This window comes from Bemisia tabaci, chromosome 7 (assembly GCF_918797505.1).
Source record: "Bemisia tabaci chromosome 7, PGI_BMITA_v3".
Lineage (NCBI taxonomy): Eukaryota > Metazoa > Arthropoda > Insecta > Hemiptera > Aleyrodidae > Bemisia > Bemisia tabaci.
Window position 1 is genome coordinate 27,961,439 of NC_092799.1, and position 25,339 is coordinate 27,986,777.

A 25,339-nucleotide genomic window follows, 5' to 3' on the forward strand; every position below is an offset into this window, starting at 1 on the left:
GAGAGGGAAGGAACAGGAAGAAGAGGAACGGCAAAAGGAAACAATATGATCATTGGGTTCATACTTGAATGAACGCTTGGAATCATAGGATAATTTTGCGTATGTCCAGATACCTAGCTGCTTCTATTCATATGCCAAATTGAAGAACACGCTTTTAATTAAAAAATAGTGAGATTAAATTTAGAAACAGAAAGGCTAAAATGAGGCTTAGTTATTACACAGCCACTAAAAAAGACCATAATACCAGCAAGGTTATCAAATGAACTGAACTTACGACTCGCATCTAATTTACTCACCTCCTTTTCCGGTTGAACACGCAATGACAATCCAAGCAAGACAAAGTGCCCACAGCGAATGACTGAGGGCAGAATATGAAGCGGCGGTCACTGGATGGAGATCCTGTCCGTAAAGACCAACAAGAAGTCCAAGTAAGCCCAGAGTTGAAGCGGTCCAGCCACAAATTGATGCTCTCTGAAAATTTGATAAAAGTATTATAAAAAGCCAACAAGGAGGTGCCAACTGCCTGATGATCTCTAGGGGGATAGGAGGCAATAGCGATTGGGAGTCACAGAGCGCAAGGCTGCGCTGTGAAAGCAACTTTATGTATGTATTAAAAAAATGTAATTTTTCAACATTGGAGGCATAAAAATCATTCAAATACATAGATCACAGATGACAAGCTAATGAGTTTGATAAATGCAGAGATCACCAAGCCACAATGTATTAATAAAACCATCCATCTATCTGAAAATCAGATTTAAATCATCAAAACTTTTGTGCGGTATGTTAGATTGTCACAGATATGGGATGAACAAAAATTTGTTTGAATAATACAGACGAATGCATATATTGCTGGTTTGCGCTCTAAATACTAAATAACAATACATTTTTATAAAAATACAATTTTTCAGATGTTCTTACCTTTGAGAATTTTATAGAACAATCAGTTTTGAATAAAATCCATCCAACAGACATGCCAACCATGTATGGGCCAAAACGGGTCCAAGGCTTGTCATAAATTTTGTCAAACAGAGCCAAAGGATCATCAACGCTGTAAATATTAAAAGCAGGATGAGAAATATGGCTCAATATAATGAAGTGTAAAACACATGTGAATATAAATGGCATTTTTTATGATTGAACATTATGGTTTTATTTCATGATAAATTATTTTTTTGGCACCGATGAAGGTTGGAACAGTGGATGGCCAAAACACGTTGCAACAATTGCAACAGCAGTATATAAACTATATCAGTACATACATAAATTTTTAAATATTTTTTTTTTTTTTTAAAAAAAATCTGAACACATTGTGAGAAATGCGTATGTTTGCTTTGCTTCCTGCATAGTAATTACTAGGGTTCCTTTGTACGTGGACAATAAAACACATAGATTTATGGAAAAGATGAAACGAAAGTCATGGGTGCCAGGACTTACTTTGGAATGTGTTTGTTAGTGTAGGCAATAAAACCTGTAACAAACCAGGATGTTACCAGGAAGAAAGTCATAACAACTGCGGCTATGCGGAATCGTCTGCAATCAAATAATGAAAAAGTGAAACATAGAAATATTTAAGTAATTATTTGATCATTTATGTATCTGTTGGCGCTTAAACCTAAAACGCCAGAGCACTGGCATGGTGGGCATCATGATGGGTGAAAAAAGGAACTTTTACTAGTTTTTGGCGCCTGAGTTTTTTTTTTTAAAAATGATTGGAATGCACACAAGTTTTGCTGAATGCAATAGGTATCTAAGACATAATCAAAATTTGTAGTACTGCATTGAAAACCACAGAGAGAAATACTACTACTACTAATTGTGAGAGTATGATATAAAATGAGAGGAAAGTTCTCGTATAATTTCAGAATGTGAAGGATAAAATTAGCTCAAAATTCTAATGACTTTCACTTACTTAACTGCCACAATCAAAAGTATAACTCCAATAATGTAAAATTGGGTGTCGTTTGCTAAGTACCAACTCCAAATCATACACTGAAAAAAGCAAAAGAATACTTGGTCAACGGGTTTTACAATTTTTCAATTCAGCATTTTTGTAACAAATGTATTGGTTCACTGCAATTTTGTTTCAGGTAATAAGAATATTACGACAAAATGTAGTTTTCAAGGACCCTTGTTTGCAAAAATGTGTAGTAATTGCCAATAATCTGCTATGATTCAACCAATTTCACATGCCTTCTTTTTCTTCTTCTTTTTTCTTTTTTTTTGGCCAAAGAAGAAATTGAGAAATGTTGTAACACGTAAGCGAGAAAAGAGGCAGGTTTGGGTATTTAATTCTTGGCAGAGCTGAATGGCTCGAATTCATTTTAGCATTCTTGGCTGCCTGGCTGGTTGCAAGACTCTCATATTGGAGGTTTTCTTGCAATCTTTTAGCACAATATAACTGGGCACAAGTGTTATAATTTTCACTCCACAAATTTTCAGGATAAATTCTTACTTCCATACTTCCAGACAAATTTCAATGGCGAAACTTTCAAACCACGTACCTCCTTCACAATGCCTAGAAATCTCCCCTACTATTTTATTCTTTCAAAGAAGAACAAATCAACATACTTCCTTGAAGTTTCTTGAGCATTTGCTTTGCACAGAAAATAAAAATCAAGGAAGTTTTCAAAAATTGACGTTGAGTAATTCTACATTATAAGTATGACAGGAAGTCTGCAAAGTTGCAAACCAAGCTGCGTTGTTTGGGAGTTTCACTGTTGAAATGTTTAGAATGCAATTATACTTACCATATCCTTGACAGGGAAAAGAGTGTTTATGTACAGAATGTTTCGCCACCAATAATTGGGGCAGTTTACATGGTCATCGGCTGGAACTTCAAATACTGAGTTGTAATAGAACCACTTCATGGCCACCTCTACAACTCCGATCATGAAGAAGTAAGGAGTAGTTAACCTGATGAGAAAAAAATATGATAAAAAGGCATTAACATTGTATTCTTTTGTTTGTGAGTGAAATTTTACATTAGATACAAGTCATTGAGTACCAGAGTGCAGATGTAAAAGAGCCACTCAAACATGTATGCTTCAAGAAAGATGCTTGTATGGATTTCAGAAATGCAGCTCATTTCTTCATTTGAGGCACTCATAAGCACTTAAGAAATCTAGGTACTTTAGATCACACTTCGTTAATTTTTGAAAAAACATAGATTCTGACATCTTAATTTCAGATACCTATTAATTTTCAATACATACGTTTTAGAGGATTATCTTGGTACAAGAGAAAATAAAATTGAAGACTTGGAGCCTTTGAAAAATTAGTTACCTTCCAAAGCGATATATTAAGAGACCCACAAATTCTAAACAATTAGACTTGATGCCTGTTGTCTTGGTGATTTTAGTGACATCCATTCTTGCAGTTGTTCGGAAGTAGAGGAATGAAACCAACAAGCCACTGGAAATAAAAAGATTTAATCCATAAATAATTTGAAATCTGAATATTGGAGGCAAATGGAAGATCTAAAATATGAAGTCATGCAAGACAACAAAATGAAAGAAAATGTGAGGATCAATAATAGAACGGAAGTAAAATGTGAATTATTGTGTTCATGTTGAATTATTTATTAGAGCTGTGTATTCTACATAGATTCTCTTATAGATAGACATGACGTGATCCAACACTCTAAACTGAAACAACTCTCTCTTTTTTACAGACGGTCAGATGTGCACTAAAAAAAAGGGGATTCAGAGAGAATACACCCATACTAAGGGAGTGAGAAACATGGATTTTCAAAATAATTCTCTGACAAACCTGATGAAGAAGAAAGAGTCAACAGCGAACGCAGCATTGTTGATGGCCTGGAAGAGAAATTCTTTTTCAATCATCCTCTTGTACTCCATATTATCTGTAAAAATAGATAAATACGTAAGTTAAAAGATTTGATAAGAGGGGTAGTTATAAAGAGCAATAATGTCATTATCACATATGAAATTTTTAAAGTTCTGAAAATTTAATTTTTTTTAGTATTAATAAGAAGTTGATCAATATTTGATAAAGTGAAATAAAAGTCACCAAAATTTTTGCATTCAGAATTTTTTTAAACTAATGTCTTATGCTACATTGCTTCTTATATATCTAGGGCTTGAATCCTGCATGTTGCAATTCTAGAAATGGGGTACTTAGCTTTCACTTGTTCTCACGGGTTGACTGTCTGGACAGTTTTCCCTAGGAGTTTGAATGAAGCATTCTTGTAAAAGAAATAGGGACATGCATGTTCAACATTTTGTTGCAAGAGCTAGAAAATAGTGATTGAATATTTACCAGAGTACTTGAAAGCTATGATGCAAGTGTGACCAAGAATCACCCAAGCCATGTTGATTGCCCTCAAACCATGCACTGTAGGCAGCGTGTCGATATCAACCTTCTTGTCGCAGATTTGAGCCATGTTTCGTCGCACGGAAAATGCCAGAAGAATATCTGTCACGATTTCTGAAGAGAGAATTACATTTAGTACACTCAAGGAAAAAGATAAAAGTGCAAAAAAAACATTTTGCAACTGTCTTAGGATAACAACCTACTGAGAAATGACCAAGACACAGCAGGCTCGAAAAAATTACGTTTGAAGAAATGTCATTGGTGTAATAATGGTACAGTGCAAATCAAATTCAATTGATCCAAACAATTATGTACAGAAATACTTGCTCAAAATAATTAATATATAATTGTTTCAAAATATCTTCAAAAGGTGAAATTTTGAATGATCACCCAAATTAAAAATAGAGGAGGAGGAATCTCCTGGCAGAAATAATGAGTGTTTTAATTCACTAAATTAAATCAAGGTCTGTGTTTTTCTCCGCTTGTAATTTTGCAAACAGTCATCTAATAATAACTGGGAAAAATCATAGATATGACACAGAGAAAGAGTTTTTCTACGAAAAAATAAGTAGATAAACAAAAGAAATAGTGTAGTGATCGACTGTAAAACTCTTGATCCTGCACTGAAAAATTATTTATTTCTCTCATGAAATCTGATAATATTAGTGACACAGGAGGAAAACTGTTTTTGCTGGGTCAAGTTTTTTTGTTCCACCTTATATTATGATCATTAAGATCATATTCGGTTTTTTTCTATTTCTTTTATTTTGTATAATTGAATTCATTGAAATAAAAAATGATAGAAAATCAGAGCACAGCACCAAAAACTACTAAGTGCCTTGAACCAAAAATGCAGAGTCCATCATAGGAATGAGATTCGCAAGGCGTGGGTAGGTAACTCAGTTGATTCACTTGTACAAGCAAGTGAGTCGAAAGTGTGATATAGAAACTGGTATTATTTACCTGGAACTTTGAATCCACCATTATCCACCAAGATAATATTTTTCTCAATGGCAGGCAGAGGTGTTTGAGCATCTGTCTTCAAGTTGGCATCTGTAAAAATCAAAATTTACATGATGGTTACTTTAATTAGTAGACTCTTGGGATAGAAAAAGCATTTGTAGCCTTTTAAAGTCACAAAATAGTTGGTTGATGCGATGAAATCCAGTAGTAAGCTACCATTTCACAGTGGCCATAGTTGAAGAAATCTGCACGGCACTTTCGATCTTAAAACTTTACGTTACTTTTTAACTAAATCCTGATCTTAATTTATTGCAACTTTATACAACATTTAACTAGTACGATCAGCCCTATTAAGGCAACTAATTCGTTCAGGCTTCATGAGCCAACAGCCAACACTGAAAACGTTCGTATGATATCAACAGTAAAAAGTGCCTTCAAATCTGCTGGATGCTTCTCGGCAAGCAGTGGTAACTGATGGCATCGCTCGGAATTGAAGGCACTTCACAACCATACGCAAACAAGCGCTCGAGCTCGTTTCTTTGATGGAGAGGATGGAGCGGACGAGGTAGGATAGGTAAGAGGGAGCGAAAGTCGAGCAGAAACCAAACATAAACAAAGTAGACTTTTTGAGACTAAACGGTCGTAATTGGAAACAAATAAGAGAAGGTAGGACAGGGATCTTGTATTTTTCCTACTGTGAAAAAGTAAAAGCTTCTTGTAATTTAGTTTTAGCTTAGCGATCTCGATTATCCAATGGCTTCAAGTAAACTTTATGGGAATCGAGTACCGATGGCACATCCAAAGGACCGCGTTAAGCAGAAAGAAACCAAGCCATATCAGCTGTTGCCAAATTTAATTGGGCAATTTAATTTTTTACATGAATACGATTGTGCAGATTTTTGCGCACATTTCAGTGAATTTTCTGCATATTGCGAAGCAAATCCTTAAAATTTTGAAAAGAATCCGCATAAAAGTTCTCTTGTTAAAAATCAAATTGCACAGTTAAATTTGGCAATAGCTGATGTGGCTTGGTTCCTTTCTGCTGAACGCGGTCCAAGTGTTCCAGAAATAGAAAGAATCGTACCTCTTACAATGTCACGTCTAATTTCAAGCCCACGCTACATTCCTAATCTAAATTACAATTATCTTGGATGTAACGGTTATTTCGGTCTTGTAACATACAACATTGTTACCATTTTCAATGCATTGTTACTAAGGCCGAAGAAATTCTTGATGCAAAAGTATTGTCATTTAGATTTTACATTTAGGTTGAACCTGAAATCAGACAGGAGCACTGGTGGAGTTATGATTCCTTTATGTGCTTGTCAGATGACAATCAGTTTTGATTGAATTTCCGCGATTTTGAAATGGATGGATTAAGATTGCGAATCTAGAACAAACGAGATTGAAAAAGATTTTGCAAGAGTGACGATCGCATCCTGCAGAGATGAGAGATTTCATCAACCCTTGGAGGCGTTGATTACGTGAAGTTGTTCAACACCATTAGCGACAACGGGGAAAATTAAATAGGTAAATTGTAAAGGCATGCGACCATTTAACCGCAAGTCGTGCAAATCTACATCTGAGACAATCAGCTATTATTTCGCAATTTTAGCCGAATTTGTTAATTTTGCCACTGATCGCAGAATTCCTCAAACCAGAGTTGTCAAATCCCTTTAATGTTCGTAACTATAAGGAACATTGAAATAGACCGACGAAAATTGAAATTAGAGCAGAGTTCTCTCTGATCGGACTCTGTTGGTTGATTTCTTCGACTTGGATGCAAAATAGATGGTCGATGTGTTGATCAAGTTTCAACACAGCTAAAGATAAAGGAGACGAATTTGGGTCTTGTTCTCTAACTTTCCTCCTGTGTCTGCGCGAAAACTCAAGCACAGAGCGGAGCAGTGCTGCTTCACGTCTCACGCCATCGCGCCTTCAATTTTGTAGATGCAACACGGACATCCATCAAGTACGTATAGTTGTATCTCTGCGCCGTCGTCAACGCGCGTCCTTTCCCTTGTTCGATTTCCATGTGTTCGTTCCGTATTGCGGACATATTGGAGTGAACAGCCATCACTCAACAGCTGAAATTTCGTAAATTCGATTTATTTTTATCCAGATTTGTGTTAAAATTCGAATAGTTATCAGACAAACTGATAACTGCTTGGTTCCGATCTCCATCGATGCCCAATCCAAATTCGAGCCAAATTCACTTCCCATATTCAGCGTGTAACTCGGGCTTCAATAAACGTAGACAAAAATCTTGATTTTATAACAGATGAGATAGATTCGAAAAGTTGAAGTGCGTCAGTTGTATTTTACGTAAGATTTTGATAAGAAGAATATTTTGAGGTGTTTAATTTATTTTGTTTTCTGTTGCGTGGTCCTGCGAGCTGATTGTTGAAATTGATAGACAAAGCAATAGAAAAAGATGACATAGGACATAGGAAGTATAAAGCGATCCTATTGGTTGAAATGGGTGGTTCTTGTAGACCAAGGAAGAAAATGGACCACTAGACAAGGTACGAATTTAAGCAATCTGATACATGTTTCTTAACCGGAATTTCTCGTAGAACACGACTCGCGCAATGAAAATTAATAAAACCAACTCATAACGAAGATATTAACGTTTTTATTTCACATTGGTTACGAGGAATTTGAATTGCCCGCTCACAAGAAACTCAAAGCTCTACGTGAGTCAAATCGCGCATTCAGCAAGCTTCTCAATCGAGCGATGTTCTGATGTTCATTTCCCATAATGTGTTGTTCAAACTATAAGCAATTTGCTACAGCTGAGCCAAAGCGTCAAGATTGAGGTGGCCAGATTTTTATATCGCAGAGACTGTCATGATAACGTTTAGCGCGCGATGTGAATCACGTAGAGCATTAAGTTTTCATGAGCGGGTGGTTTGAATTCACGCATCAAGAAACATTAAATAACTTCGTAAGGAGTTAATTTCGGTAATTTTTGTATTGCGCATCGTGTTCAACGTAAAATTTTAATTATGAAACATGTATCAGAATGCTGAAATCCGTACCTTGTCTAGGGGTCCATTATGGACTTTCGGGTCTCCCGTGGGTTGTCGTTATAGTTCGTCCATTACCTGCCACCAGTGCCATCCATTGTCCATTACAACCACTCGCTTCCACCAATGAGATCCCTCCATATCTATGTTGTCTTCTTTGTCTATAGCTTTGTCTACCGATTCTAACATTCAGCCCGCAAGTCCATTTTTATTGATTTAAATTGTTTCAGACTCATTTTGATACGGATAAGATCCCGACGAATGAGAGAGAAAGAAAACGGCAACCCTGGTATCGTGATAGGCGACGATTTGATTAGAGTTTACGCGGGTTACGGAGGCGCCTGACCGTGAACTTGAAGAAGGCAGGCTCAGGCACACGACCCCAGAAACGTGATTAACCGCTGGCTCTGCGGCGGGCCCGTCCAAGATCGTAATTATCATCCTTTTCAGTGCAGGCATTTGCTGTTGCGTCACTCGGAGTGTACGGTAATACCCCGGTTCCAAAACGATTCGGGACACCTTAACGTGTGACGTCGTCCGATGTTATATTTTTCCTGAAACCGGAGAAGTGTTCTGCCGTGCTAAGGAAGAACGCCGTACAGGGTTGCCACAGAGTTTAGAAGGTAAAATTCCCTGACAATTGAAGTATGCAGATGGTGAAAACGACATAATGGAGATGTTGCATGTGTGAGGAATTTGCGATTTGACTGTTGATTCTTATGTAGAAGTTCGCGAGAAACACGATGGTGCCACTGGTTTTCTCTGAAATCATCTCCCAAGCTCAAAAAAAGCTCTCAAGTTGAGGCCAAAATGGAGGGGATTTCCCTCGCTATCCTGAGAGTCCACCTCTACATCAAGACAAACTCTCCATGCAAAGATAGGGAGCAAATACATTAGCAGGGTTGCCACTTTATTTGGGACTCCCAAAACTGAAAACACGGCAACCCTGTCATGTATTTGCTCCCTATCTTTGCATGGAGAGTTTGTCTTGATGTAGACGTGGACTCTCAGGATAGCGTGGGATATCCCCTCCATTTTGGCCTCAATTTGAGAGCTTTTTTGAGCTTGGGAGTTGATTTCAAAGGAAACCAGTGGCACCATCGTGTTTCTCGCGAACTTTTACATAAGAATCAACAGTCAAATCGCAAATTCCTCACACATGCAACATCTCCATTGAAGATATGCCAGATGGTGAAAACGACATAATTGAAGATAATTTTCAGGAAAATGTATTGTTCGAAACTTCAAACCCTTCTTTGAAAGCAAATAATGGTGACTCAAGGATTTTTCCGTGACATTTTCGTCATTTTCCCTGACCTTTCCAGGTTTTCCCTGACTTTTATAAATTCCCTGATATTTCCCTGTTTTCCCTGACTGTGGCAACCCTGGTATGAGCTTTCAGACGTTGACAAAATTCCTTTGATGAAAACCGAATTTACTGGGAAAATTGTGAATGTTTCTTTCCAAATTTTCACAGACTTTTGTACGCAACTTAATCTAAAATATCTGAACATTTCAAGGACAAATATGCATATATTTCGTCAAAAATACATCTGACATCAAGGGAAATTTGGCAACTCTCGAATGTTCTGACGGCGTTCTTCCTAAGCACGGCAGTGTTCCTCGGCGAGTCCTCGCGAAAACCATAACTCAGGGTGTTGGAGCATGTTGGGAGAAAAGGCCTTGATGCGAAAGAGGCAGCCGCAACGAAGAAACGATCGTGATGATACGGTTGCGATACTGCATTCCAGGACAAAAAGATGTTTCCTACTTACGCATCAACGTTAGGACATAAAGTAGAATGTCTGATGAACGGTCTGGTAAAGGACTTTTGCATGTGTTGTTTATCGGAGTATAATGATAGTGCCTATAAATCTGGAATTTTTTCATTCCCTGAAAATTCCCTTCTTATTCCTGATATTAAAACCTGATTTTTAAAATTGGGGGGTCTCTCTCACTTCGTCGCTTGGCTAGCATAATAGCGAAACTACACATTGAGATGAGCCCGGAAAAGCGTTGAATTGTATGGAAGACAGGGTTCATCGCAGAGTGTAGTTACGCCCGTATGTCAGGTAGGCGACGACTTGTCGCGGTTTTCTCGAGAGAAAAGCACAATCGGGAAGAATTCATTTATCTATTGACTTATTCTCCGGCAAAGCAAGCACGCAGACCGTCAGGGTGGAAAAAAATAGTCTATGACTGATAGGGGTAGTGGCTAAGGGGTGGATAAATTAGTTCTTAATTTGATTCTTTAAACACTTGACTGTAACAGGCTACAGTTTGTTTTCCCCTTCTCTTTTTCTCTTGTTTTCAATCCGTGCTGAACAGGTCGTAAACCGCCGAGAAAATTGATTAATGCCCTCCATTCTGACGTGCTGAGGAAGAACACCGTATGAGCTTTTAGACGTTGTCAAATTTTCTTCGATGAAAACCGAATTTCACTGAGAAAATTGTGAATGCTTTTCCCCAAAATTTTCACAGACTTTTGTACGCAATTTAATCTAAAATATCTGAAAATTTCAAGGAAAACCATGCATAAGTTTCGTCAAAAATACATCTGATAACAAGGAAAATTTGGCAACTCTCAAATATTCATACGGCGTTCTTCCTTAGCACGGCAACATTCCCATTTTTCTCCTAAATTTCAATTAATTTCCGCCTTAAACTGCCAAATTACGTTTGATTCCTTAATTTTTCTCAGCGCCAAGTTTTGAAGATGTGCGTAAACTTTGTCCTGCGGGACATCGATACGTTACCATTTCGAAACATAGCAAGCTTTTTCACAAACACGAAAAAGGTGGGTATACATCATAATTTCAAATTAAATTACGTAAAAAGCCAAATCTCACGGAAAAATCGATGAATCTGAGATGATTTCATTAGTATAACTGACGAAAGCTCATCACTCTCCGAAGATCAATCTGTTATTTCCGCGCGCGTCTTTCAGAGCAAGTGCTCATCACCTCCACCAGTTGCGGGAAAAGCACGCCTCGGTATTTTGTTTTGATTTGCCATGCGATGGCAATAACTTTTCGAAAATTCAGCGAGATATATGCAAATCCGTTCGAAAAAATCCGACCGTTTTGTTTCCATTCCTAGCAAGCGCCAGTAGAATCCAAGGTTATCTGGACGTCTTCGGTTCGCGGGTTCAGTGCTTGACTGCTGGCGAGGATCGGGCGTTCAACGGTTACAAAGAGTGAAGCATGCGGAACTCATCGTTCATCTGAACGCATTTATGCTAAAAGATACTATGTTGCACGGAAACCCTATGCCCGTAGGCCATTTTAGCATAAATATGTCCATTTTAATGAACGAAGCGGTTGGGTTTATCCGTTTTTTCCCCTTGATCTTTTTGAAGTGGACTGTTACATGCGCAGCTTCGGCTGGCGGGAATTTTGAGTGCGTCGACAATGTCTGACGATATTACATTTTTGATGCGCAGAAAGAGGGATAATGGGTATGCTTTCTTCACGTCGAGTGCTTTAAAGTAAAACATGTTTAACTCTTGCGGTTAAGCTTCCCGCGTTCTCGTTTGGTTGGTATGAACAGAGAGGACCTAGGATTATCCTCATTTCCTGGCAATTCCTGATGTATCTCTGATTTTCTGTGGTGATTATTCTGATGAGGGTGCAGGAAAAGAGTGTTTATTAGGCCGAGGTATCTCTTATTTTGATTTCCCTGTCAAAACGGTCCCATGGAAATATCGTACTGTTTATCCCACGGGAACCCATTGGGATTTGGCCCAGGTTCTCATGGGGAACCCTGAAGGGGCCTGATAGAACCATCAAGGAGCCCTGAGGGTTCCCTTGGGTCACTCTGGCTGCCCCGTGGATTTCCGTTAAGGGCCTCTTAATTCATCCCCTAAGGTTCAGTTACACGATCAAAATGAGCCATCAAAATGAAGCTCTGATTGGTGGAAAAAGACCTGAGGTGAGTATGCGACCAGTGAGAGGCCCAATTTGTTAGCTCAATTTGATCGTGTAACTGGACCTATAGGGACCCGTGGGCTCCAATGGGTTCCCATGATCCCTCTATGGGGATCGATTGGAATCTCATGGGTCCCTATGGGACAGTTTTGACAGGCTCAGTAGTAGATAAGGGTTTTTTGAGGGTTTTAAAGCGTAATGTAGTTATTAGCATGAAATGACTTCTTACCACTCGGGTCAATTTTGATACCCTGACACGTCTGGCCGTTCAAGATGCTGGTGTGTTGCGGAGTTTTGGCGATCTCGTAGGAGTAGTTGTCGTAAGCGAAGCATTTGTGTTTCCACATGGAGCCGTTCGAGCAAGGCGAGTCCAAATAAAAGTCCAAAATCGTCGCTGAAATCATGAGGAGTCCAACGATGGCGCATGTCACCCTGCGATCAGAAAAGGCATCCAGTAAGAGAAATTTGATCGGCAAATTTATTATCAGGGAAAATTGGCAAAACTAATCACTGAGTAACACATAATATTTCTGTATATACTGGAAAAAAACACGTTGGATCTAGAGTCCAGGCTCTTAAAAACATCGACAAGAAAAAGTACTCTTGATTCAATCAGAATCTAGCTTAAATCAAGAACCAAGCCTCTTAATTCAAACGGATTTCGTTTTGATTCAAGCAAAAATCCGATTGAATCAAGATAATTTTTTCTTGTTAATGTTTTCAAGAGTCTGGACTCTAGATCCAATGTGTTTTTTTTCCAGTGTACTAAAATGATTCAGATGAAAATACTGCCGTGCTAAGAAAGAACGCCGTATGAGCCTTCAGGCGTTTGCCAAATTCCCTCTGGCAAATCACTAATTTTCAGGAAAATTTTTGAATATATATTTCTGCCAATTTCTCAGATAATATTGTTTGTAATTTGATCTAAAGTGTCTGAAAATTTCAAGGCAAAATATTCATAATTTTCCTCAAAAATAAACATTTTATACGAGAGAATTTGGCAACTCTCGAATGTTCGTATACGGCGTTCTTCCTTAGCATGGCAAAATATTCCCTCCATGGAAAACATAAGCAGTAAGTTTAAACGCAGGTGATCTAATTGATGATGCGTTGTAATTAACGAGTTATCATCGATATTAGGTGGTTTACCGAGTAAAATCCGTCAAAGCGATGAATCATAGAACAGTTAGAGAAAGTGATGCATTGTTGACCGGCACACTTTGCGATTAAACTGTGTTTAGCTAACTACTTCGATCTACTAGACAATTATAAATTCAGTGGCCCAACTGGATTTATCCCACAAAACACAGTTAAAATCGAAATTTACTTTAATCTAATGCAGATTAAGAACTGAGCTATAGATTCGATTTCAGTTATCGATCGACGTTAAATACATTTATCCTATTGCATAAAAACTGAGAGTTCACAAGAATATATTAGGGAAAACAGGGATCGAAACTAAAATGCTCATTTTTTCATACCTTTTTTATTTGCCTTGTAAGTGATAACTGAGGAAGAAGTAGGGTATAAGAAAATAGAAAGGATGCTGATCAAATACGCTTTTTGGCTCTCATGATTTTTCGAAAATTAAAATTGATGACTTGATTTTTGTATAATCTTCTCATGACCATCCCTTTACCCTTCAGTATCAAAGAAATTCACAAACAGCCTGCTTCAGCTATAAAACCGACGCACAAAGGATCGAGTCAATGGGAGAGGTTGGACAAACTTTGGAAACTTTAAAAGCTCATAACCCCGTCTTTACAAAATTGTGAGGTCTTAAAAATGATCCCATTGGTTTTCTCGTAATTTCTTTTTACAAAAATCACACTTCAGCCTTTAAAATTTGACGAAATAAACATCTAAATTTGTAATCTTGTAAAAAAATTCATGTCCGACCTTTCCCATCGATTCGGGCCATTGTGCGACGTATCACTTACTGACAAGTGAGTAGAAATAGCGCCAAGAAACGTGATGGCGCTGTCATTGGCAAATCACCCAGAACAGGTGAAAATCATTTGTAAGTTAATAAGGGAGTTGAATAAATATTGACGGAGATGGGAAAATAGACAAATAAATAAATTACCATATTCTATTCGCTGGTATGTATCAACAATGTATATTTTCATATTGAAATGTGACACCGATCACTGCCCACCCGAATCAAGTATTTCCTACATTTAATGTTGCAAGCATTGATAAAACTCATTTCATCGCAGAAATATCACGAGGGCTATAATGTTGAATGAAATATAACACATTGTATGGAAAGGGAGCTGAAAGTTCGTAGGCAGATTTTGCAGTGTTTATTTACGTGCACTTGGTTTTTATTTCATAGATAAACTTCCATTCATCAATAAAACTTTAAAGAAGAATGAACAATTTGCATTAGTTCCAAAATTAATTGGAGGGAACAATTTCACGTTAATCTGTCCAAAAAAAAAAAAAAAAAAAAAAAAAAAAAAAAAAAATCATCTACACATCGTTGTGATATTAATTGAGAGGTGGGTCTTAAGGTATAAATGGCGTGTTGATAGAATCAAATCCGTGTGTTTTATCAAAACATCGTTGTGCGCCATTGAGCATTTTTTAGCAAAGACTCATTGGAAATCCCAATCAGCATTCATTGTGCACTCTCGATAACAAATTATTGTTTATTAGATCAAAAAGTCCAAATAAACACACGTATGTTCAATTTTTTAAAACTGAAACGTCGATTATTTGATGAAAACCAATTTTTTTGATAGACATAAATGTGCATTATTTAAATTCTGAGGTTCATCAAAATTAAATTGCAGAGGAACAAAAATTCTGCGATGAATTTTTGGTGAAGAGAACCTCTCCTAAACTATTCTTTTCGCTACAAGCCAAGACACCTTAGTAACTTTTCAATGAAAAAATATGCACAACGGAGAGGTCAGAAAAGAATACTTAATTGTAAACACGTAAACCTCTCATCAATTTAATCGAGCGTCGTGAACTCGGATGATACCTAAACTTTCCGCTATAAATGAGGGATGTTGCATTGATTCTTTCAGATAAAATACACATTACATTAATTTAATTCAGAAGAAGTCTAATTTTAGATGCCTACTGATCCGTCTCAACAATAAACTTTAAATTTATAAACAAAGTGAAGGAGTCATACGACCAGCTATGTAGTTGCAGGTATGTTCTCCCGGTGTAATTAATGTTGAATAAAAACTAGATGGAAACGATAGATAAAGATCTACGAGCAATAAGAGTTTGGCGGAAGATAGTGCATTTCAACTATGAAATACCTCCGGTCGGTGTTATGAGGAACACAAAGCTCAGCAGTGAATAGAAACACCCTAAGAGCAGTCATACGTTGCCAAATTCCCTTTGATAGAATACAACTTTTCAGGAAAACTTGTCGAGGACTAAGGAATAGTACCGCCTACTGACAATTTTGACGAAAATGAGTCGGCGACTTTGCCGCATTCTTTAATTCATAATACGCAAGCTGATGCTCTTGGTTTTTTCCAATGTCGCGTAGAATAAGCGCTGCAAAGACGCTGTAATGAGTTAGAAACGATTGAAAATCGAACTACAAAATTTAAAAAACTGAGAAGTTTCTTCTTTGTCCTGCAAAATCATCAGTTTGCAGATAGGTGGCATTGTTTCTTAGCCATCGTTGTCATTTTTTAAATTTAATTTTGTAGAGCATTGTATTCGAATAATCAACTCTATCGTAACTGGAAATCTAAAAAAAAAAAAAAAATACAAGTCTAGCTTTAAAAACTGCCTAAGTCGGAAAAAATTAGAATTCCACTTTGTTGCGAGAAAATGATTTTTTTTTAGGTTCATGCATATTTATTTATTTTTATTTACCTATTTTTTAATTATTTTTTTACATTGAAAAGATAAATGCCAATTTCATTTGTTTTTCGAGAAGTATCTGAGTCCTGAGTGTCATAGCGTCTATATTGCATCGTTCAGTGATAAAAAAAATTGCATAATTTTGGCTGCAGGGCGTTTTTGAGAACCAAATAACATGCGCCAAAAACTTTTTCCATTTACCAAACATTTTAGTTTTAGTTCACAGTTTTCCCCACCTTTTTTTTTACTTTCGAGTCGAGCATTTTTCGAAAATAGTTTTCAAAGATTCCCCCCAAAATAAATTATTAATCCGGAACAATTTAGGAACGTTCTCGTGTTCATAAGGCGTTCTTACTTAACACGATGGAGCATTTTTCTGTCATGCCAAGGAAAAACGCCGTATGAGCCTTCAGGCGTTGCCATATTTCCTTTAATAACCAACGAATTTACTGGGCAAATGAAGAATATTTTTCTTCAAATTTTTCCGACAATTTTGCTCCCAATTTAATCTAGAATATCGGAAAATGTTGATTAAAAATACGCATTTTTTTTTTCAAAAATACATGTTTTAATCGGGGAAATTTGGCAACTCTCGAATGTACATACAATGTTCTTCCTTAGCACGGCAGTTCTACGGTCCACTGCCGGGTCCTAGGATCGGAACTAAACTATTAGACATAATTGGGATTCCGGGAGTCAGGTTTTAATCACCTATTTACGCGCCAGTAAAATTGGACCACCTCAACTTTAATCCGCGTCGCATTTGATTGCGCGCTGAGCATAAACACGCCGTATCGTTCTGCGTCTGAATGAGTCATGCACGGTCCAAATTCCCACGACTGGAAACCTTGACCGTTGAAAATTAAAATATGGAACACGCGAACTTCTCGGCTAACTTTATATACACTGCACATGACTATTTAAATACGCAAGGTTGCACGTGAATGTGGGCTCGATATTTTTGAGGAGGGGGAGAAGGAGGAAACCATTTACCCCCAAATACGCCCAGAATTTTTTTTCGAATATTTTTATAATTCTCTGGAGGGAATACTTTCAGAGTCCCTGATTGAGAAAATATGAGATAAATAAAGGAGAAAATCCCCACAAGAAAGGTGGCCGTATTCATATAAAAATGAAATTGCCCGATTAAATTTGATAATAGCTGATGTGGATTGGTTCCTTTAAGCTTGACGCGGTCTGATTATTTCTTTTACAAATATTCCAAGCAACGTCCCCCTCCTTAATACAACATGGTAATTCTTTACAAGGAAAATGGCTCGACTTTGATGCCGCAAAGAGGTGATAATCTAAATCCCGGGGTTGCTCTAACTATGGGGGCGATGGTGACTCCAGAAAATTGGTGACACTGAGTTTTGTCCATTTAAATGCAAAACGAATAATCCATATTTATCGAGGCAGGCTGTCTCACAGATAAAATAGATTATTCATATGAACACAAATGATGTAAGGGCGACTCTTAGACTTTTATGCTTAGGGTGCAACATTCACGGGGGTGGGGGTCCAGGGGAACGCATCCAACAAAAGCAGCAGTTTCCCCACGGAAAATTATTCATGTATATCCTTTGCTGATGAAGTAGTTTTGGTGCGAAAGAAGAAAAAAAATAATATGTTTTCAATTATGCAGGTTTGTAACTCAGTAAGGATCACTCAAAAAAAGGTATGACTCTGAGACCCATAAAAAATGGCTCGGAGATCCATAATTTCTAACCAAAGTGACTTACCGTCTACAGTATGGCTTTCTGAGCCATACTTTACTGGTCGTGAACCTATAAGCATGGCTCCACGAACTATAATTTATGGCTCCATGATCCATAACTCGGCCGGTAAGTCACTCTTCCCATTCATGTTTTTTGAGTGATCCAGTCAAAAACTGCAGAAGTCACAACTTTATAATTAAAAAAATATTACAAATTTTCGACAGAAATATCCAATTATCCAAGCACACCGGTGTGTTTATTTTAGTTATTTGTCTAGATGTTTCAATTTTATTTTTTAAAAAAAGAAGAAAAAAAGTAAAGTTTTTCATTGTCCGTGGGTGGGTAAACGGATAACAAAACATTAAATTCCAAGAAGCCCCTTCTGCCCTCTAAGGGAAAGAGGCATCAGCCCCCCGCCCTCACTCAATTACGCCAGAGATCGGTAAAGAAGAGAAAAATAATTGGACTTACGCGAGGAGCCAAAAAGTGGAGTCGTGGAACATGTTGTAATATTGTTGCGGAGTGCGTACTTGCTTAAGCTCAAAGCTGCGCTCGTAAGCGGCGGGGTCCATTTTGACCGACCAGTTGAAGAGGACTTCGATGTCTTCCTTCAGGCAAGAATGCGGTAAACAGATGCCCACCAGGATGGCACGTGTCTGTAAACATAAAGTAAAATATCAGAAAAATAAAAAAAAACAAGCGGGAAAGTTCTAATACTGTCGTATTAGAAAAGCGCTCAGGTGTTAGTAAATGTATTTAGTGAAGAAAGGACGTATAACATCCGTCGACTCGGCTGGGAAATGGAAATAAAACATCAGCTGATAGCAAACAAAGGTTACCAAGGAAACCGTAAACGCGTATTTTTGTTTCCCGAAATGAGTTCACCGTTGAGCTCATCAGGCGCGTTTTTTTAAGGCTTCATTTGAGTTCAACGATCAGTTTCGATAAGAATTACTCTACCGCTAAGAAATTTTCTTATAGACAAACGATCGAAACTACCTGCGCATTACGTTAAAAGCATAGAATACAGTTTTCACAGCTTTATTTATTTTAAAAATGGACCCCCCCCCCAAAAGCCTACACATCGATGAGCTGGTGCGCTATTTAAACGCATTAGCACTAGTATACTAGTACTCAGAGGCAAGTCGAAATCAAAAAGCGCTGCCTATCGGCTGAGCGCTTAATACTCGGGAAGCTGCACTGGAAAAAAAAACCACATTGGATCTAGAGTCCAGACTCTTAAAAACATTGACAAGAAAAAGGACTCTTGATTCAATCGGATTTAAGCGTATATCAAAAGGAGATCCGCTCAAATTAAGAGGCTTGGTTCTGATTTAAGCTTAAATCTGATTGAATCAAGAGTACTTTTTCTTGTCAATGTTTTTAAGAGCCTGGACTCTAGATCCAATGTGGTTTTTTTGTTTTCCAGTGTGTACTTTGAGGGACAACGAAATGAAATAGCCAGGGAAAATAATGTGCCTCGAGAAAGGAAAACAGGAAAATGAAATGACTATAACACCACACAAAGGGTTGATTCTACATCATTTGAGGCTTTAAAGCTCGGGTAGAAACATAGAAGACTGAACAAATCTTCAGCGGCCGTACAGGTGAACTTTTGATTTCTGACCACATAACTAGCAATATATGAATGTATTGTAAACAGTTAATAACATGGAGACTTTAACGCTCGGGTAAAAACTCAAGAGAATGAGCAATCCTTTAGCGGCCGATTATGGGGCCGATCGAAGTCGACTTTTGATTCCTAGCTAGATAGCCCGGCAATATACGGTTAATAACGTGGAGACTTTAACGCTGGGGTAGAAACATAGGAGAATGAACGATCCGATCGCGACCGTGCAAGTAAACTTTTGATTCCTGACTAGATAACCCAGCAATACATGTATACGGTTGATAACGAGGAGACTTTAACGCTGGGGTAGAAACATAGGACACTGGACAAATGACAATGACTGAACAATTCGATCGCGACTATGTACAATTCGATTTCGACTATGTTCAGCCGCGGAGTGGTTCAATGTATTGATAGCTTGGCCTATTTCCCTGACAATTTCCGAAAACTTTTCAGCGCTATTTTCGATGAGCATAGTTTTTACAGTTTTACCTACAAGAGGATATTCCTAAAAGTATTGATACTTTTAAAACAATTCTCTGGAACCGCGCATCCCCAAATTTCATAATTTTCAAACGCTGAAACACCGTGGAATTTTGAAAAAAATATTGAGTATTTACGATATTAGACAGTCAGTACTGGGTTTTTCTGGGATGACGTGAAATGTTACGAATATTTGATTAATGTTTACGAGCCGAAGGTTTGTACAGCTTACAGGTTCCCTTTAAAGGCTGGGAATATTTTGATGAAAAAAAAAACGGGAAAAATCTGTAAAATGTGGAATATATAATAGCGTATTAAACTGGGATGGGGAAAAAGAACAATGATAATTTTGGGATTATGAATTGCGAAAAATGCTCGAAAGAGATCGTGAGAATGTGTTCCTTGTGAAGTTTTGAAACATCGAAAACTTATGGCGAATTAACGCAGTTGACACACTCTTATTTAAGCAAAAGTTACTCGTATATTTAAGCAATTTCGGAAAAAAATTCCCCTGACTTGGAGGAAGTTGAAATTTTCACTTAACTTTTTCCGTAGAAAAATATTGTGCACATTATCTTAAATCCGATGCAGGTACACTTTTTAAAATTTTTACCACGACCGATGTTGCTGCTTATCGATCAGATTCAGGTGTATTTTACGATGCAAAGCGTTCTGTATCCCATAGCCGTTCACTGACAATGCAGACATGAAGAAATTGAAAGATAAGACTGTATCGATCTCGTTTTTTTTCGATTTTAAGTCCATAAAATCGATCCAACTTTTACATTTTTCAGGAAACACTGAAAAAAAACACATTGGATCTAGAGTCCAGACTCTTGAAAACATCGACAAGAAAAAATACTCTTGATTCAATCAGATTTTTGCTTAAATCAAAAGGAAATCTGCTCAAATTGGACGTCTTTCTGCCAAACGGAACTAAGCGCCAGAGGGAAGAAGGTAGAGGGGGGCTTGGATTGACGGCGAAACCGGGCGTCGGGCTCATTCCGTCCTATACTCGCAATGTTTTTCCATGGCGCTCAGTTCCGTTTGACAGAATGCACTATCCGGCATTCTAAATTCCTCAAAAGGAACTCAAATTGGCGCTTAGTTCCGTTTGACAGAAATACGTCCAATTAAGAGGCTTGGTTCTTGATTTAAGCAAAAATCCGATTGAATCAAGAGTACTTTTTCTTGTTGACGTTTTTAGGAGTCTGGACTCTAGATCTAATGTGTTTTTTTTCCAGCGAATTCTCCAAATTTTCTAAGTTATCATGTCGCTTTTTCCTCACATGCCAATTTCAAGTTTTCAAGACCACTGGAAACCCTATTTAAGGCTATATAATTGGACAAAAATTATAGACCAAAACTAACCTGCGAGTCAATGGTATTCAAAGTCAAATGACCACGCACAACCGAGAATCCAAGGGGGAAGGGGGCTTGAATTTGGGAGCAGAGAGTCTTCGAGCCCATCCAGTACTGATTGCCCCAGAAGAAGCTGCTCGAGTATTTGCCACTTGCATCGCTCACTGCAACAAAAAAATAAAAATGCAATTAGATTAATAAAACTCATTATACGTCTTGATATTCATTCGATTACCATCATAATACTGCAAAACTCTACACTGGAAAAAAATACATTGGATCTAGAGTCTAGACTCTTGAAGATATTGACAAGAAAAAATACTCTTGATTCAATTGGATTTTTGCTTGAATCTAAACGAAATCCGTTTAAATTAAGAGGCTTGGTTTTTTATTTAAGCTAGATTCTGATTGAATCAAGAGTACTTTTTCTTGTCGATGTTTTTAGGAGTCTGGACTCTAAATTCAATGTGTTTTTTTTTCCAGTGTAGAAAAAACCTGATTCAAACAGGAATATTTTTATATGTTGCTGCCGAGAAAGAGATTTCTCTTGAATTGAGGAAATGAGAGGTTTAAATTAAGAGAAAATTCGTTCGTAACAGGCGAAAGTTGCTTGATTCAAGCGATTCTATTCTTTATTCAAAAGAAAATAATCTTGACAGCAAACCCAGGTTCCTCTTTTTTCCAGAGAAAGTTGCTTTGACACAGAACATGGCATTCAGGGTACCAACATGAATGGATTATCATAAACCATAACCATAAAGATATAAGGACACTGGTCCAGTGTCTTTGGGTGTGATATTGAAATGATTGTGAAAAACAATAATAATAAAAAATTGAAAAATACACAATATTCTCGGACAGTTTTTAACTCATCGTTGATGACTGTGTTTGTCAAAAATATAGAACTTCTAAAACGTGATAAGTCACGTGATTTCCTTTGCCGTCTTAAGTTGTAACACGCGACCAGGAAACAACATAGACACACAAAGAAACCTGAATATCTGACTTCCAAAACTAGTAAAAGGAGCTGCAGCTTATCGCAAGTTCAATCTAAATTATAGGCCTAGGCAAAGTTAAACGATCATAGAGAGAAAAATAATCTTTCAGAAGTGGCGATGATAAAATGTTGCTACGAATTTTGAAGGTCGATTACACTTGAACTGTCCTAAAGAGTAGGCTTAGGAAGGATGTTTGGACATTTCAGCATGCACCCTACATTGTATTAAAGAGCACTGTTCCCAAGACTCAAGTTGAAATGCATGTTCCATCATTGGCGAAGAACCTCTAGACCGATTCGGCGGGAGCATGTCAGAAACCGTGTCCACTTGATCCGAAGATATTTTAAAAATGCAAATTTGGACGCGTGCGGTCTCTTGGATTGACAGAAAAAAATGATGAGCTCTTGATCGTTTGTTAGTGGATGACAGAAACATTGTCCACATAGTGCGGATCCATCATATTATTAAAAGCCAGGACGCGAGCGAATAAAACTTAAGAGCTTGTGAATTCCTGATCTCTTTTCCACCATTTTCTTTGAACTTAAATACTTAACTTCTCGGAGAGCTACGAATATTGGCAAAACCGCTCGGTTCAATGCACTCTCAGCAAATAGAACTTAGCATTTAATCTCTGTTTCATTATTTTTCGGGTAGCTGTCGCTTCTTGCAAAAAACAAGGAACTTACTGAAAACCATACATTTTTAAACCGGAAGACAGCTTAACATCTTTTAAGGAGACTTCGGGGCTTGATATGGAGAAAAATGAACGAATTAATAATCAACGTTGTAGTCACTTGAAGTTTTCTCGGTAGAAAGACGACATACTTTTTGAAAAGAGCGTAAAAAAGTCCGTATTGAAAATTACTCTGATAAATCGTCGTTTTCCTCGCGAAAAAACGTAACTTAATTTCAATGTTGCCGAATTTCCATACGCAAATTGCATTTTTGCCCCAAAAATCTCACGGACTTTTAACTGACAATTTCAAAGATTTTCTTAATTGCTCTCATGTAAAAATCTGACAAATTTTGAATAAAAATTGCACGGGTGCATTCTTGTGAGAAATTAAATTGCCGGAGTAAATTTTGCAATCTTGGAATTGAGTTACGTTCTTTCGTCCGGGGTAGGACGTAATAGAACATTACCGGGGAGAAAATTACCTCCTGAAAGTCCAGACTGACTTCCATGTTGATTGAGTCTCGCTGATGAGTCCTCCCCCACCGCAGTTACATTTTAATGACGGGACTTTTATAGATACCAAAAGACTGTGAAATTTATCTCACTAACGTCAAAACTTCAGAGGCAATTCTGGCATGGGACACTTGCATCTTAGGTTAAAATGTTTTTCCTCGAAATAAATCAATTTTAAGTAATCGATTCTAAATGAGGGTGCCCCATTTAAAGAACATAGATTTTTCCTCTTAATACACTTGTATGGACAAAATGCTACGTTGCCAAGTAACCTAAATCGTAGCTGGACCATTCATCGATGGAAGCTGGACATTACCGAAGAAAAACCTGCAGAGGGACTTAAGTATTAAGAAAGTATTAAGTAATGCTCATCTTAAAATACCTTGTATGATTTATTTATTCAATTACGTGATAAGTCAGAAAAAATATACGGAACCCAAAATAGATCCTTTAACAACATCGAATGCACGATTTTACGCCCAAAATTAGCAATATAAATGAGGGGATGGATAGAAAACACATTATGCATGCATTTAGACAAGTTTCTCCGGCTGAATAGTTCGACACGAGGAGTGCAAGCTGATCGCAAAAAATTATTCATTGAACGCGAAATCAGAGACGACATAGGTCACTTTCGACAGTGAAGCTATTCCTGGTGGAACTCATTAGGCGCATTGGCAATTTTGAAACGACCGAAATAGTTGATGCGAAATTGACGAATCCCGAAAATTAGCGAAGGAAAATTCCGTTCTGACATGACTTTGGTGCCGATGCTTACCAAAACAGGCTTTTTGAGTTTTTGCAGGTGTAGAATTTTGCTTTCAAAGGATATCACAAATATATTTGTGCATTAGAAAGATGGCCCGAAGAGAAAGACGGCTACGATTTTTGGATACGCTGGAAAAAAAACACTTTGGATCTAGAGTCCAGACTCTTGAAAACATTGAGAAGAAAAAAACTCTTGATTCAATCAGATTTTTGCTCAAATCAAAAGGAAATCCGCTCAAATTAAGAGGCTTGGTTCTTGATTAAAGCAAAAATCCGATTGAATCAAGGGTATTTTTTCTTGTCGGTGTTTTTAAGAGTCTGGACTCTAGATCCAATGTGTTTTTTTCCAGTGTAACTTCGTCACCGTTGAAGTGAATAACTCCCGATAGAAATAGAAGTGTGTCCGATAGTTTACACACATGAGAGTCGCACCTACAATGCACGCTGGCACAGGCTACAGGCACGCAATGTTTTGCGACATCCGAACGCCACATGTGCCTTTCTTCCCAAAGTTCATCGGGCAACCGACAACGCAATATTCCTTCAACGCTCTGCCACCGTCCACTCCCCTCATAGGACGTCCTCGGGGGATTAGCTTTTTGAAAAGTCACAATCCAATTCAGATGATTAGCAATCAAAAACATTGGAAAATCATGTAATGCTGTGGTATAAAGTTTACTCATAAGGAACTAATATGGTTAGATTTATAATGAAACTGAAATCGGTTATCCTGCTTCAAAAAACCTGTTCTCCTCTACCTATTCTCAGTTTGAGAGAGCACCCTTTAAATATGATTAAAGTGGAAACAAAGAGAATGCAAAAGCAGCCCGAAACGGAAACGACAATCGAAAACACAGGAAAATGCGGAAACAAGGCTAAAATACAAAATACCTTTGTATTTTGTATTTTGGCAGGAAGTTTCAGTACCTTACGGCACCATTATCAACTGATAAAATAGAATTAAAAATAAAAAAAGAAATTAAAATAAAAACCAGCAAACGGCGTTACATTATGAAATTGGTATTAAAAATCCATTGAAAATCATTGAAATCATTGCAAATATGAATATATGTATACTTTTACAGGTATTAAAATTAT

General features: G+C 37.5%; 1 protein-coding gene across 1 annotated transcript in view; it reads right to left on the minus strand.

Moving 5' to 3' along the window:
* Nucleotides 1-296: 296 nt before the first annotated feature.
* Nucleotides 297-25,339, minus strand: part of LOC140225120 (O-acyltransferase like protein-like) — a gene marked incomplete at its 3' end in the record, with an annotated part of 70,304 nt that continues 45,261 nt past the window's right edge. The window contains 12 exon segments of the mRNA XM_072302763.1: nt 297-471; nt 922-1,051; nt 1,438-1,533; nt 1,913-1,992; nt 2,751-2,916; nt 3,286-3,414; nt 3,772-3,865; nt 4,282-4,449; nt 5,299-5,388; nt 12,483-12,685; nt 18,283-18,467; nt 21,296-21,450. Of these exon segments, the coding sequence (XP_072158864.1) occupies nt 297-471; nt 922-1,051; nt 1,438-1,533; nt 1,913-1,992; nt 2,751-2,916; nt 3,286-3,414; nt 3,772-3,865; nt 4,282-4,449; nt 5,299-5,388; nt 12,483-12,685; nt 18,283-18,467; nt 21,296-21,450 (1,671 nt within the window).